This window comes from Podarcis pityusensis (genome assembly GCF_964106645.2).
Source record: "Podarcis pityusensis genome assembly, chromosome: 2".
In the NCBI taxonomy this organism is placed as follows: Eukaryota; Metazoa; Chordata; class Lepidosauria; order Squamata; family Lacertidae; genus Podarcis; species Podarcis pityusensis.
This window is the reverse complement of record NC_138029.1, coordinates 29,327,075-29,341,303: the sequence shown is the minus strand read 5'-3', so window position 1 is coordinate 29,341,303 and position 14,229 is coordinate 29,327,075. Positions and strand designations below refer to the sequence as shown.

The 14,229-nt window shown below is 45.9% G+C and overlaps 1 protein-coding gene across 10 annotated transcripts in view; it reads right to left on the bottom strand.

The window, feature by feature from the left end:
• The window catches only part of CEP131 (centrosomal protein 131), a 31,071-nt gene that overhangs the window by 5,065 nt on the left and 11,777 nt on the right, over positions 1 to 14,229 (bottom strand). For 4 of the 10 annotated variants that reach the window (XM_080994419.1, XM_080994417.1, XM_080994421.1 and 1 more), the window contains exons 11-23: positions 12,747 to 12,847; positions 12,336 to 12,518; positions 11,629 to 11,820; positions 11,161 to 11,298; positions 10,363 to 10,488; positions 9,917 to 10,033; positions 7,858 to 7,887; positions 5,185 to 5,287; positions 4,002 to 4,203; positions 2,621 to 2,830; positions 1,867 to 1,984; positions 469 to 543; positions 234 to 376 (exon numbers count right to left, since the gene is read on the bottom strand). In XM_080994419.1, the coding sequence (XP_080850545.1) occupies positions 234 to 376; positions 469 to 543; positions 1,867 to 1,984; positions 2,621 to 2,830; positions 4,002 to 4,203; positions 5,185 to 5,287; positions 7,858 to 7,887; positions 9,917 to 10,033; positions 10,363 to 10,488; positions 11,161 to 11,298; positions 11,629 to 11,820; positions 12,336 to 12,518; positions 12,747 to 12,847 (1,738 nt within the window). The remainder of the gene's footprint in view (positions 1 to 233; positions 377 to 468; positions 544 to 1,866; positions 1,985 to 2,620; positions 2,831 to 4,001; positions 4,204 to 5,184; positions 5,288 to 7,857; positions 7,888 to 9,916; positions 10,034 to 10,362; positions 10,489 to 11,160; positions 11,299 to 11,628; positions 11,821 to 12,335; positions 12,519 to 12,746; positions 12,848 to 14,229) is intronic. The other 6 variants (XM_080994424.1, XM_080994425.1, XM_080994426.1 and 3 more) reach the window with 4 other exon arrangements.

Here is a 14,229-nt window from a genome sequence, read left to right as displayed (position 1 = left end):
TGTTCATTACTATGGTGTGTGTGTGTGTGTGTGTGTGTGTGTGTGTGTGTGTAGCAAACTGCCCTGTGGTCCTCAGATGAAGGGCAGTATAGAAATTTTAATAACAACAACAACCCTGCCCAAGGTCCACACTGAGAACCCAGCTTATAAAAAGCTTGAGCCAAAATGCAGAAGGCCATTTAGGGAACAATGGGAATGCAATTCTTTTTGACCTTCATACATAACTGATTTACCTGTTCTCTGTGGCTCTCTCACACTCTTCCTTAGCAGAGGACATGTCAGCTTCTAGCCTCTGAATGACCAGTTCAATCTCCTTGTCCCTCTCCTTCCGCACTTCTTCCCTCAGCTCTCGCTCCCGAGTGAGCAGCCAGGCCTCCTGAAGGCAATACAAGAGAGCCCAGGTAAAGTTTAATCTGGGCAACCAAGGTAAAGCGAGAGAGCAGCTTAAAAGGGGAACTACAACATTACCTCCTTCTTTAGGTAGTTGGCCTCCCAGGCCTGCTTCTCCATCTCCAGCTGCACCTTCAAGGCCTGCACCTCTGCCTTGAGGAAGGAGGAAAGAGCACAGTGAGGCGGGGATCAGGGACAAAGGAGAGAGAGGGGCTGACCCCTCAATCTCTTCCCCTTCCAATATATTAATCCTGGTCCAAGATTTCCAAATCAAAAGAGCATGTGTGTTTACCAAATGGATGCTCAAAGAGGATTGAAATTATTATTTTCATCTACACCACTCCAAAGATTGAAAGGATGGAGCACTACACCAGGCTTTCTGCTTTGCAAGAGTGCTCCACACCCGGTGCAACCACATCGGTTGCGTTCCCCCAGAGCCGCCTCTAGCCACAGGAAAACGAAGGTGGCAGAACAGAGGCTGTTTTCAAAACTACTGTCTGTCTCCAACCTCAGCCTTCAGTTTTATACATCCACATTCTTCACAGAGACATAGAGGCCATGGCCAGGCTTACTACTAGCTTGCCAGGCTCTCTGCCTGTCTGTGTATGTGGTCTCACCTTCCAAACTGCACCCCACTCATCAAACAGAAAGAGAACTGGGAGCAGATTGGGATTCCATTCTAGTCCTGCAATGAAACAGGTCAAAAAACTGAGTTCACTGACACAATTTGTCTGCCAACCCTCAACCACACCATCAAAATCCAAGTGGCAAGTGCTGAATAATGGGAAATAAGGGTTTTCTGGTGGCCCATTCTAGACAAACTTATGCACTTCCCTGATAAGCTACAGCTTGAGAAGAGCTAGCTCACTCCAGCCCTGTATAGCAGGGGAGGGAAGATTTCAGGCTTGTTTGATCTGCCGTGGTTTTTGTTTTGTTTTTTTACTAGAACTCCAAGATCAATCAATCAGAGCCATATTCAAAAGACACAGGGGTATATCTAAAGACCAGGGTGGCTTTGAGCACTTTCTGAGCCCAGAAACTGAGCTCAAAGTCCTTTCCCACAACGGTTAGCTGCTTTCATTTCAGTACCCTAATTTAGGGTCATTTTGCTGTTGCTGCTCTTGAACCATTCTTTGTTAAAACTATCTGGAGTCAGAAACTCTTACTGATGCGCAACAAATGTACCAGATCTGCCTTCTGCCCACTCCTGTCCTGTATTGTGCCATGCCTCCCTGTAGAAAGCTGCCCCAGTCCAACAGGGGAAGTGCAGGTAAGTCCATGGGACAGAGCTGATCTACGTAACAGGATACATGTTTAGGGAGGGGGAGGGCCAACAGGAAATCAAGATGCAGTTAAAACTACATTTTCAACTCCAGAAACCAGTCGAATCATATAAAGCAAAAAATGTCATCTACCAATAAACAAGAGAGTATATGGCCCAGCAGTGCAGAAACCCCCAGGGTTGTATACACAGACCTGATGGCGTCGCTCCTGCTCCTCCTTCCCTTTCTTATATTCCTCCTTCAAAGCTTTGGTAACAACAGAGCTGTTCTCTTCCAGCTGCCGCCGCAGGTCCTCCAACTCAGTCCTCTGCCTGGGGAGCACAGATCAATACCGTGGAACTGACAGCTTACCCGGCTTGGCGAGACAATCCGGGGGCAAGCTGGACCTCACCTCTCTGGAGAAATGGGGGAAACTGGAGCCTCAGTCTGTTCTTAGTCACTCTCCCAGCAAAGGCAATTTAGAGAACTGACCCAGGGTGGCATGGGGAGAGCACGTACCACAGTGTTTCAAGCATCTTGCAATACACAGCAAGAGAGGAAGCCGCAAATCTTCCTGAGAGCTAAAATTTCCCCCTGGAAGTGGAACAAGCTGCTCCAATCTCACCTGGTAACTTAGTATGAGATGTCTATGATGAAAACAATACACTCTGGGACTTGGTGTTTGTTACCTTGCGGAATTCCAGTACTTGGTGGGTTCTTTCTATGCACTCTGCACTGTACAGACAAACCTGCTCTACATATCCAGCAGCTTTGAAGCCAGTACCTACCGTATTTTTTGCACCATAACACTCACTTTTTTCCTCCTAGAAAGTAAGGGGCAATGTCTGTGCGTGTTATGGAGGGAATGCCTATGGGTGGCATGCCTACGGAATTTCCTCCTCTAAAAACTACGTGCGTGTTATGGTCGGGTGCGTGTTATAGAGCGAAAAATACGGTACTTCTCTCACCTGGCCGCCTGCTGGTTGAGCCTTTCTTTCTCCTCGGCCACCTCATTGTACAGTCGGCGCCTCTGTTGCTGCAGAGCCTGTTCCTCCTGCTCCAGTTGTTTCTCATACCTGTGTGGAGGGACTCTTTCAGAGAGGGTCTTACCAAGGGTGCTGTATCCTTGGTTTGGCCTGAAGTTTAGGGGGAAGCAGCGGGAGCAATGATTTCCTATGCTGGGAGAAAATGTAAGATGACACATAGTCCCTTTTGGGCATACTTAAGAGTTATCAAAAAACACAGCCATCACAGAAGAGAGGGGCCAAATTTCTACTTGGGAACAGAGAAGTTGGAAGAGGAGAAACCCGGCAGCTGGGAGGAAAGGCTCAGTAAGAATGTTATCAAGGTCACAGCAAGCATGCAAGTAACTCTTCAGAGGATGCTACCCAGCTCTGTTTATCTGCTACCTCCTTCCTATAGAACAACAACAGGCCCCTGTCTTGGCTCTCTGAAGTTAAGACTAACAGGCAGGATAGCACCACAAAGCTGGACAAGGAAATACAATAACAGTTTATGATAAGTGCCAATGTGCTTGCTCTCCCTCACCTCTATGTACTGTATCAATGGTATTGTATTGCCTTTCTCGCCCTGATCTGGCCACAGTGATCCATATGACGGTCACCTCCAGGCTTGATTACTGTAACTCGCTCTATGCGGGGCTGCCCTTGAAGCTAACCCAGAAACTCCAGCGGGTGCAGAATGCCGCAGCGAGGCTCCTTACGGGGTCCTTGTCGCGGAATTACCTTCATCCAGTGCTTTACCAACTGCACTGGCTCCCGGTGGAGTACAGGGTCAGGTTTAAGGTGCTGGTTTTGACCTTTAAAGCCCTATGTGGCCTAGGACCCATCTACCTACAGAACCGCCTCTCCTGGTATGCCCCGTGGAGGACCTTAAGGTCCACAAATGACAACATTTTGGAGGTCCCAGGTCACAAAGTGGTTAGATTGGTCTCAACTAGGGCCAGGGCCTTTTCAGTACTGACCTCGACTTGGTGGAACACTCTGTCTTATTATTATAGTGGGAGAAACAGCTAAACTAGCAGTATAACTAATCTACACCCAATTTTTTCCAGCTGTTACCTTCCGCTGAGTAAGTTGTTCACACAGTGTTCAGGGGTGTTGCCTTCTCCAACTGTCAAGCAGAAATACTATACCCGAGCAGCTTGTTTCCTGCTGCCACCTTTCTGCCCCAACTCTCTCTCTCTCTCTCCCCACAGGCCACCTTCCCTTCCCTGAACAGCTGCCATGCCAGTCCCTCCCTCTCTTTGCACAGTTGCAATGTAGTCCTCTTCCACTGCCCCTCTGTATAAGTAAGTTGTGCAAGCTCTGCGCCCTAAGCCCTACATACCGTTGCCTTGCCAGCTCTCTCTCTCGTTGCCCCTGCTCTTCTTTCTCATGCTCCAGCATCTCCCTCAGCTCCTCCGTCTGGCGTACGTAGCGCTGGGCTGCCCGCTCATCGGATTGTAGCAGCTCTGCTTCATGCAGCGTTTTCAGCTTTTTGATCTCTAGCTTGTGCTTAGCAATAAGCTTCTGAATCTCAGGCTCCAGACCTGAATGGAGAATAAATGGGGAGGACTATTAGCAAGATATGGGTGGTGGCGGCAAGAGGGGCCGTCACTAAAGAAAGGTCCAACTTGCCAAAGTAGGCGAACTTTGCTGAAAAGCAAAAACTACAATTGGAATACTGTACTTTACATTAAAACATTCCATGCACACATGCAACCTTTATATACAGCACATAGCTCTCTGGGCATGGCAAGTGCTGGTTGACCTAGTGAATGATGGAGGCTTACTGTGCATGATTCAGTAAGAAGAAGCCTTGCAACCCTGACAGTCACCTGACTGGGTCACCCTGATCTCAGTTCCAAACAAAAACTCTAGTAACAGAGCTGAGCCATGGTAAGGGAACAGAAAAAACAAAACAAACAAAAAAAAAAGACCTCTGATCCTAGTAGGGCAAAGAATACACAATGCTTACTAAGTAATTCTCAACAAGGAGAGACTACGTCAAATCCTATAGATTGTGCTTTTTAAAAAGTCACTCCCTAGTACTTTTGTTAAAGAAGCTTATTTTTTGCACAAAAAGCTGGAACAATCTCCCCACCATCACCTCCCTAAAGTCACACATAATGATGACTCAGTTTTAGAAGCAGGGATGCAACAGTGCTAACTGTACTGAACACCCCACCCCAATTGCATTTTAATACAGAGGTTTTTACATTGTTAGTGTCATTACTTTTAAACTTATATATACATATATAAAATGCATTAGCTATGTGTGTTTCATTTGTATTAGTTTTCATTTTAGTGAGCCGCCTTGAGCCCCTGGCAAAAGGCAGGATATAGTGTAATAACTGTAATTATGATTACTCTTGCTATTATTATTATTACTACTACTACTATTACTATCACTATTATTATTATTATAAAAGGAGTCAGTTCTGCAGCCCCACTAACTCTACATTGAATAAGCCACTCCTTGTGCATAATGGTAGCAAGAAGATGACTCAGTCACAGCTATCCACAAGTACCTTTAACAGTGATCTCTTTGATCTTCTTGGTTTTCTCATCAATCCATTTCTCCCGGCGGATCTTTTCTGTGGCACTCATGAGTTCCTTCAGCTTCTTTATTTCCTGCAGGGGAAGAAAAGGGGAGGGGGGAATGCAAGACACAAATCAGACATTTCTTCATTAAATACTGAAAACATGCTGCCATGAACCTGCCCAGGCAGTCATGAAGTGTCTCCTCTATACACTGAGAAAGCAGTAGGTGCACACCCTGCCTCACTGCCTCCCTGCAACTCTGGCTGGATTCCCAGGAATGCAACCTTGCAAAGAAAACCTGTAATGAGTTTTCCTTCCCAGCTATCAACAATATATCCAAAGATAGAGAAACAGCAACAGAACCTACCAAAAGCATATACCTAAGTAAATTTGGGTTTGTGCACTACCCTCACACAGATTGAGTATATAAGCAGGACTGTGCACATTTATGTGGCAAAGCAAGAAAAAAAGCAAGATGAGGGATATCACTTCTGAGGATCCCAAATTTTAAGAAGCAGATTTCTAGCCACAGGCATAGAGAAAGGTGGTCTGGTGATTTCAGCTGAAGGTGTACTGTTGGCTGACCTGCTAGTAGCTAAGACAGGGTTCACCCTTCCTTCTACATCCCCTGCCCCAGGAAAAGCAATTCAAGGTTCCCTCTCCCCCACCTTCTAGCTCTCCACTACATTGGCCTTTGCCAACAGAATCAGGAAACCTGAACACTTCAGTCATAAAATGGAGGAGGGAGGGCACACAGGAACATGAAAGAAGTGCCTTAAACTGAGTCGGATCATTGCTCCATCTAGTTTAGTATTACCTGCAGCATTTATTCTGAATGCAATAGAGTAACCCTAACTCTGCCCAGGATTGTTCAGAGTGGCAGAGGTACTGCTGCACTGAAGCCCTGATGGTTCCTGCTGACCAGTGCAGAATATGGAGGTGGGGGTAGCTTCCTATTTTTCTGCACTAGCTATAGGCTGTTGGACAGTGTTCTCGAAGCTACAAACATGAGACTGACCAAACTGCGGGAGGCAGTAGAAGACAGGAGTGTCTGGCGTGCTCTGGTCCATGGGGTCATGAAGAGTCAGACACGACTAAACAACAAGCTATAGGCTGGCACAACAGCCCATTGGCCCCTTTCTACCAAATGGGCCAGCTTAATAAGCTGCGGGTCCCTGGCCAGCTCTGCTCTGCTCCTGAAATGTTCCATTCCAGAGTCTTGCACCAGCTATTGCCAGCAGGAATGTTGGTAGCTGTAGCTCCAAAACAGCCCATGCCTTTGGCAGGAGCAGGAAGGGTTCCTATGGCAGTGGAGCTCTTCTACCCTGCCAGCAGAGCCTAGCAAAGGGACATCTCCATTGAATGCATCCCCTCTAAGTGCAGATCAAGGCGAGGATTGCAGTCTATTTCTATTTTCCCCTTGTCAGTATTCCACTTTGCAATCTCGTTAGCATACTAGAATTAATCATCGGTGCTCATTGGCTTCTTAGACCCAGAGAAATGATGGTATTGGTTGAAGGACAATGCCACTGCCTTTTCTTGAGAGACGTTTTGCTTATGATGGTGCACACGTGTTTATTTTGCCCTATTGCTGTCTCTCCTGCCAACCTAGCAGTTCGAAAGCACGTCAAAGTGCAAGCAGATAAATAGGTACCGCTCCAGCGGGAAGGTAAACGGCGTTTCCATGCGCTGCTCTGGTTCGCCAGAAGCAGCTTAGTCCTGCTGGCCACATCCCGGAAGCTGTACGCTGGCTCTCTCGGCCAGTAAAGCGAGATGAGCACCGCAACCCCAGAGTCGGTCACGACTGGACCTAATGGTCAGGGGTCCCTTTACCTTTATTGCTGTCTCTGTACAAACACTTTTTCCAAATTATGGGTGGAATTCGACACAGCAGACCTACTGAAATTAATAGACTTAACTTAGTCAAGTTCATTAATTTCAGTGGATCTACTCTGAGCAGGCCGAGTGTTGAAAACAAAATGGAACTTGCAAAATTTATTTGCATAGAAGTTGAAGTGGGGCATGTATACACATCTTGAACAGCAACCCCCCTTTCAAACCATCTTCAATGCTCTGAAAAAAACACCACCCCCTGTCATCTGTCTTCAGTTTTGTCCAAGTCTAGCCACTGAATTTTATGAATGATATTTGAATGTGGGTCTATCCATTTATCAGTAGGCAGTGAGGAATGCAAAAGTGACTGAGGAATTTGGATTGGTTTTGCTTCACAGGCAACTCCACCAAAAGGCTGTTCAGTAAGGAACTGAGGATAAGAGTTAAAGAGCAGTTCCACTTTTGGCTGGCATCTGACATGACCATGAAAACAGACACCTAGAGCGTGCCACTATCAAGGAAGAGCTCTTTGTCCCAAGCTGCAACAAGTGCCCTAGCCATACCCCCAAAGAAGGGACCTAACACAGGAGGTGGGGAACCTGTGGCCCTCCAGATGTTGCTGGATTACAACTCTCATAAACCATTGACCCCTCTTGCTGGGTGTGACTGATGGGAGCTGAGAATCCAACAACATCGGGGTGGGGAGGAGGCGTCACAGGCTCTCCACCCCTGGATCTAAAGAATTCACGAATAGTTGCACCAACAGGCTCAAGACAGGTGAGAGAGACAAAAGCTGAAGCCAAAGAGCACGCACAGAAAAGGTTTACCTCACAGAGGGGGCCCAGAGTGCGCCAAACCTAGAGAGAAAGAGGAAGAAGTGAGAGATAGAGGGAAATGGAAAGGAGTGTGAAATAAGAGTGTCTTGGGAAACAGGTGCAAAGAGGCAACTGGCAAATGCTAAGATCTGGAGCAGCTGGGCTCCTGCTCAAAGTGTTTGCCAAGGCGAGGCTCATCCAAGCGCTGAGAAAGCTCCCTACTTTTGCAGGGAAGGGTGTGCCAAGAAGCAGAAGCAGCAAAACCAAGCAAAGGAGCCTCCTTGGTGTAGGCAGCTTTGCCAATGCAAATCCTTAACTGTCTTAGCTGAGGTCCAGCGCCGAGGGCCTTCTGGCGGTTCCCTCATTGCGAGAAGCAAAGCTACAGGGAACCAGGCAGAGGGCCTTCTTGGTAGTGGCGCCCGCCCTGTGGAACGCCCTTCCAGCAGATGTCAAAGCGATAAACAACTACCTGACATCCAGAAGACATCTTAAGGCAGCCCTGTTCAGGGAAGTTTTTAACGTGTGATATTTTACTGTATTTTTGGTTTCTATGGAAGCCGCCCAGAGTGGCTGGGGAGGCCCAGCCAGATGGGCGGGGTATAAATAATAAATTATTATTATTATTATTATTATTATTATTATTATTATTATCTACAGTTTCCCCTTTAATGATAAAGGCAGTCACAACTATCTTGTATTCTTAATGATCCTATAGACCAGGGGTGCTTAGTTAAGTGCTACAAGCTATTAAGACATGAGAGAAGAGCCTGGGTCAGTTCGGCTTATTAATTCCAAAGCTCTGGGTGGCAGGAGCTTCATTTGCCCTTTCCCAGAAATGTTATAGCTACAATCAAATGGAAGCCAGCAGGGCAAGTCTTTCTTTTTAAGAAGGGCCAACTGCAAGATGGGGCTGAATGGCTTCAGCCAATGAAGCATATTCCAAATGGGATGAACAGCAAAGGAAAGGGGAATGATTTCGCAGGAACCTAGGACAATCCTTCTGGCTTAGTAATGGTAACATATCCCATGCTTAGCTACAAATGCCCTTGCAAGCAGCCATGCTGTTGTGAACTTGCTATATCCAGCATAAAAGACATACAGTCTTAACTTGAGTTAGTCTTAGGCACTGCACTCTATAAACTACTATATTTACTCGAGTCTAATGCGCCATCGAATTTAATGCGCACCTCAATTTTCAGAACCTTGAAACCAAAAAAACTGTTTGCTGGTGAATGTCAATGTGCCACCAAATCTGTAACACACACCTTAATTTTTGCGACGTAATTTGGCAAAAAAAGGTGAGAATCAGATTCGAGTACATACGGTTATTCCTACCCAGTTTCAGTCAGAATTAAGAAACTGTTCGGAAAAATAAGGATGAATTGTCATTGGGCCCTGGCAGGGGACTGCTTATAAGCATTACCTCCAGGCACAGCAAGAACCAGAGATACACACTTTGTCATTGCTCCTGCCACCCTAGGATGTCTAGTTCAACCAAAAAATTCAAGAGAGACAAGCACTATTGACAGTCATAACCAATTCTCTCTTTTTGTTACAAATGCCCCTCATTTCAACTTAAAACAGATTCCGTTGCACAGCACGAGGTATAAGAAATCCCTCCCCATTTGCAAAGAAGGAGCAGGATGACTCCAAATCACATAAATACTTCCAATTCAGCAGCTAGAGCCGTATCAAGGCAACCAAGCATAGAACAAAGAAAAAATATTCAGGTAGACTTAGTTGAGAGTCTTCTCACCAGGTACAAGAAAAGGCCTTCTCCACCATATTGTGTACCAAAAAAGGGAGGGAAACTCATACACTGGATATTTTTGTGTGTGAAAAACAAAACTTCTACACTTCAGACAGCCTTTATGCTCCCCTCCACCCCTTAAGCATTCTGTATCTCTCGTCTTTCTCTCGGCTGGTCAGGAAAGAGCTCTTCAGAAGGTCTCAACACTGCTTACGGCTTTTAACCTGGTTCCTGTCTATGAACCAAAGGAGAACTATTCATATACTTTATCTAGCTGGTGTGCAGCTCTGTCACCCAAGGAACTAAAAGCTACTTCCTCACCAGCTCATGCTGCTCCTGCATCTGGGCAATTTTCTTCATGTATTTCTGATCCACTTGTTTCAATTCAGTCACCACCGCTTCACATTTCTCGCTCAGAGTCTTCTTATCCTCAATCAGCTGTAGGGGATGGGTGCAAAGGAGGATAAAGTCACAGCACCTCCCCAAAATTACATCTACTATAGTGGCAGGCAATTGGGAGAGCAAGCACTTTAAGGCTGCCACCTTACGCAGGTGTCAAAGCGGATGCTAAGCTCCCTCTTCACCAGCCTAGTCAAGGATTACACGTTGAATTAGTATGTTTAGGTGAAGCTGGGAGAGGTAAAAGCATATAGATATGTCAGCAGTGCAAAGAAGTCTAGGAAAGGGGTTGTAAGCAGGGTGGACACAATAATAATATCTTCACCTTCCCATCTTCAAAAAGGAGGGGGGGGAAAGGAAGAGGATACCTGGTCAATGAAGGCGAGGTGCCGTTGGATAGCTGCTTCATACTGCTCCCTTTGTAGTGCCAGCTGGCGACTCAGCTCTTTCTCTGTCCCTTTGACATGACGTACAGTCAGCTCCCGTTGCTGTGCCTGCAGGAAACAATAACCCGGGCATATTAAGAATAGGCTGGGCTATGCAGCCAGTCAAATTAAACCCTGCAAAAAAACAGAGAAGGACAAGAAAACACATGTCACATGTATGCTTACTCTCAGACAAGAGGATCTTCCCATCCAAAGGAATGTAGGAAGATGCCTTATCCCAAGTCACACCACTGGTCCATCTATCTCAGTGTCTACCCCAGGAGCGAGGAGACTTTGGCTCCCGGATGTTACTGAGATACAACTCCTATAATCCCTGGCAATTAGCCATACTTGCTGGGACTAATGGGAGCTGTAATTCAGCAACAACTGGAGGGTCTTGGCCTACACTGACTTATGGGGGCTTTCCAGGGGTTTCTCCCAGTCCTACCTTGGAAATGCCAAGGACTGAATCCGAGACCTTCTGCATACAAAGTAGAACTTCTACCATGGAGCTAATTCCCTTCCCCCATACTGATGGCTTTGTCTGGCTTTACAAACCAGACTGCAGAAGCCTAGGCTGTCAGGTAGGGTAGGCCTCTGCAACTCTGGCTGCTCAGGCTTTAAATCCATGTATCTTCCACACAACATAGCTGAATCCTGGGCTCTGCTGTGCTTTGTGACACAGCCCCCCCTTTCCTAGCACATGCAAACCTGCCAAGGGATTAGGCTCTAGTTACCCACCAGTGCTGTCTGTAGCAATGTGATGGCTCTCTTCTTCTCTTCTACCTCCAGCTTCAGCCGCATGATGGAGCTGGTAACCTCTGTGGCAACTGCTGATGCCTGCTCCAGGTGAGCTAGTTCTTCTTCTGACAAGAGCCCCTGACAGGTGGTAGAAATGCAGGTCTTGGTGTTACTACTAAGAGTTTCTCTTTTAATAGAACATCTAAAGTTACTCAGCTCACGTTTTGCCGATTACAAACCAACCTATTAATTTCCTGAGGCAGACCTAGTTATCTGCCTCAAGGAAGATGAGACCAGCTGTTTATGCTGGAGGCCAATACAGCAGCAAAATCCCAATATGAATTTTATGAGCTTGCAAACTCAATCCTCTTTTTTGTTGCATCAGGTGAAGACAATTACCCACTTAATTCATTGAAAACGGACGATTCCCATCTTTGCTGAAAGTCAACTTCATGCTTGGGGGCTCACCTCTCGCTGGGAAGCAGAGGCAGCAGACCTAGGTCGCTCCTGCTCGGATTTCTCCATCTCATCCAAGAAACTAATGATGCTCTGAAGTTTGGCTTCCGAGAGCAGCGTGCCTTCCTCAGGGACTCCCGGAGAATAGTTCAGTTTCCCAAACTTCTCCAGGTTGTCAGCAGTGAGAGAATTTGAGTCGGCCTCCTGTATTTAGGGAGAAAAGGCCAGCTATCTATGCTAGACGTAGACAGGAATGGCAGAACAGATATACTTCAACCATGAGTTGTGGATAAGAATAGAATCAGAGAATTGTAAAATTGTTGTGGACATGCACTTATTGATGGACCATGTTTTCCAGGAAAGTCATCTTCTAGGCCACTTTAACTAAAAACCAGGTGCTAGTGTGAGTTAAATGAAAGGACTTTCTGACTCAAGAGGGGATGATTTCCTCAACTCACTTTAGGATAACCAAACATGCAAGTAATACTATCAAAGGTATTTGGAGTTGGTGGAAATAGTTGTGGGTCACAAGAGATCAGCAGCAAATTATTGTGCACAACATGAGACAGTAGCAATGGGATGCCCTTTACTTCCTGGCCCATGGAAAACAAAAAACCAGAACCTTAAATGAGGTTGTTGATTCAGGGTAACAGCTTCAGAATAAATCATGAAAAAGGAACAGACAAAGACAGATAGATTTCTATATCTATTCCACTTACCCCATCTACCCAAGCATATTTATCTTCTTTGCAGGCCTTGGGTTGTGGTGGCAACTCTGGCTCCTCCTCCAACAACTTTAAGGTATCCAGTAGCTCATTAAGGGTGACTTTGGACTGTGCTCTGCTGGCTGCAGTGATAATAGTCTCCAAGTCTTCACTGCCCATCTTTCCAGAGCTGACATCCTTAAAAACAGAGAAAATCCATGCACGGTGAGATTGCAAGAAGGGCGCATTCCTGGTGTTTCATTTGAATGGAGTGAGTAGATCCATCTCCTCACAGTACAGTGCGCAAGCTGAACAGAATATTTCATAGCAAAGCACTTGAAAACTGTGCAAACTGCAAAGTCACCAGAGTAAAAAAAGAAAACAGCAACTAAGCTTTTGGGAGCATGAGAAAAAAGAAAGGGGCACCTGTGGCTGATCTTCAGGTAGTTTGTTTTGTCCTGGGACAGACAGACAAGCCCCAGCAGAATGTTCTTCTGTATCTGCAGCTGCCAAGTGGAAGTTGGCATCTGTAAATAACAACAAAAAGGATTTGCTATGATAGGAATCCAGTGCCCAGAAACATAATCAGGTGTGGTGGGTTTGTGTGAGAGTTTTTGCTTTTTTAACAGATGGGCAAAGGACTATATCTTGAGCAATGAAGATTTTGGCTGAAAAAACCTCTTCTATTACATGCATGGTGAACGGAGGCTGTTTTTCAGTCCGAGGTGGAGATCTCCTTGTGGGGAACTTTTGGCTATTTGACGGTGGTAGATGTCGACAAGGCAAAAGTAGGCAGAGCAAGTGGTATGACTTTTACCTTTCTATAGTAGGCTATGTTCCAGCGACACAAACCTCAGAAATTTCTAAACGCATATACAGACCATCTCTCCAGCCTCCATCACAGAAGCAGGAGGCATTATTGCAAGTCCAAGGACACATTTGAACAAGCAAAAAACACTTGAGGAGGGTGCCGAGCAGGGCTGATGAATGGCATGGTCTGGATAGGGGTATGGCCTGAGGAAGAGTCCTGAGGGCCAAAGAGACCTGGAGAACCACATTTGGCACCAGGTCTGAAACTCCCCACCCTTGGTGTGCAGCTTGTCTGATGAAGGTTTCTAGTTACACTACAATGGGAGGAAGTGGGTGAGCATCACAATGGACTCTTCTTTGACTTGCTCAGATCAAGCACCAATTGCATTTGGATGAGCTTCAAAGTGAAGCTGTGTGTTACTGGAACGAAATGGAACTGTAACACACACAGTTTGCAGACACAGCAATGTACAATTTAGCAATAGTATTTCCATTCCGCCCTTCCCTTTTGATTTCCTCAGGACTTCCCAGCAACCACAGAGCTGCAGCAATCAGTTGCACACATCTTCTCCTGAACACTTCTTACTTGAGCATCTAGACTTCTCTGAACTTATTCCTTCAACATCTCCGACATGGTACTTTGTGCTTGGTTCTCCCTAATGCAATCTGTGGTCTCAATGATCATATACTGTTTTGCAACTTATTTGGTAAAATAATAGGACAGTTGTAGGCCTACCAGATCCAGTGTAACTGCACAGACGTTGCACTGAAGTTGTGAAGAACCTGGGACTTCAACCCCTATCAGCCAAGCATGGGCAGTGGACAGGTATGTTGGGAATTGTAGCTGAACAATATCTGGAGGTTCCAGTTACAGATAGGTAGCCGTGTTGGTCTGCCATAGTCAAAATAAAAAAAAATCCTTCCAGTAGCACCTTTAAGACCAACTAAGTTAGTTCTTGGTATGAGCTTTCGTGTGCAAGCACACTTCTTCAGATACACAGTGTGTATCTGAAGAAGTGTGCTTGCACACGAAAGCTCATACCAAGAACTAACTTAGTTGGTCTTAAAGGTGCTACTGGAAGGATTTTTTTTATTTTGA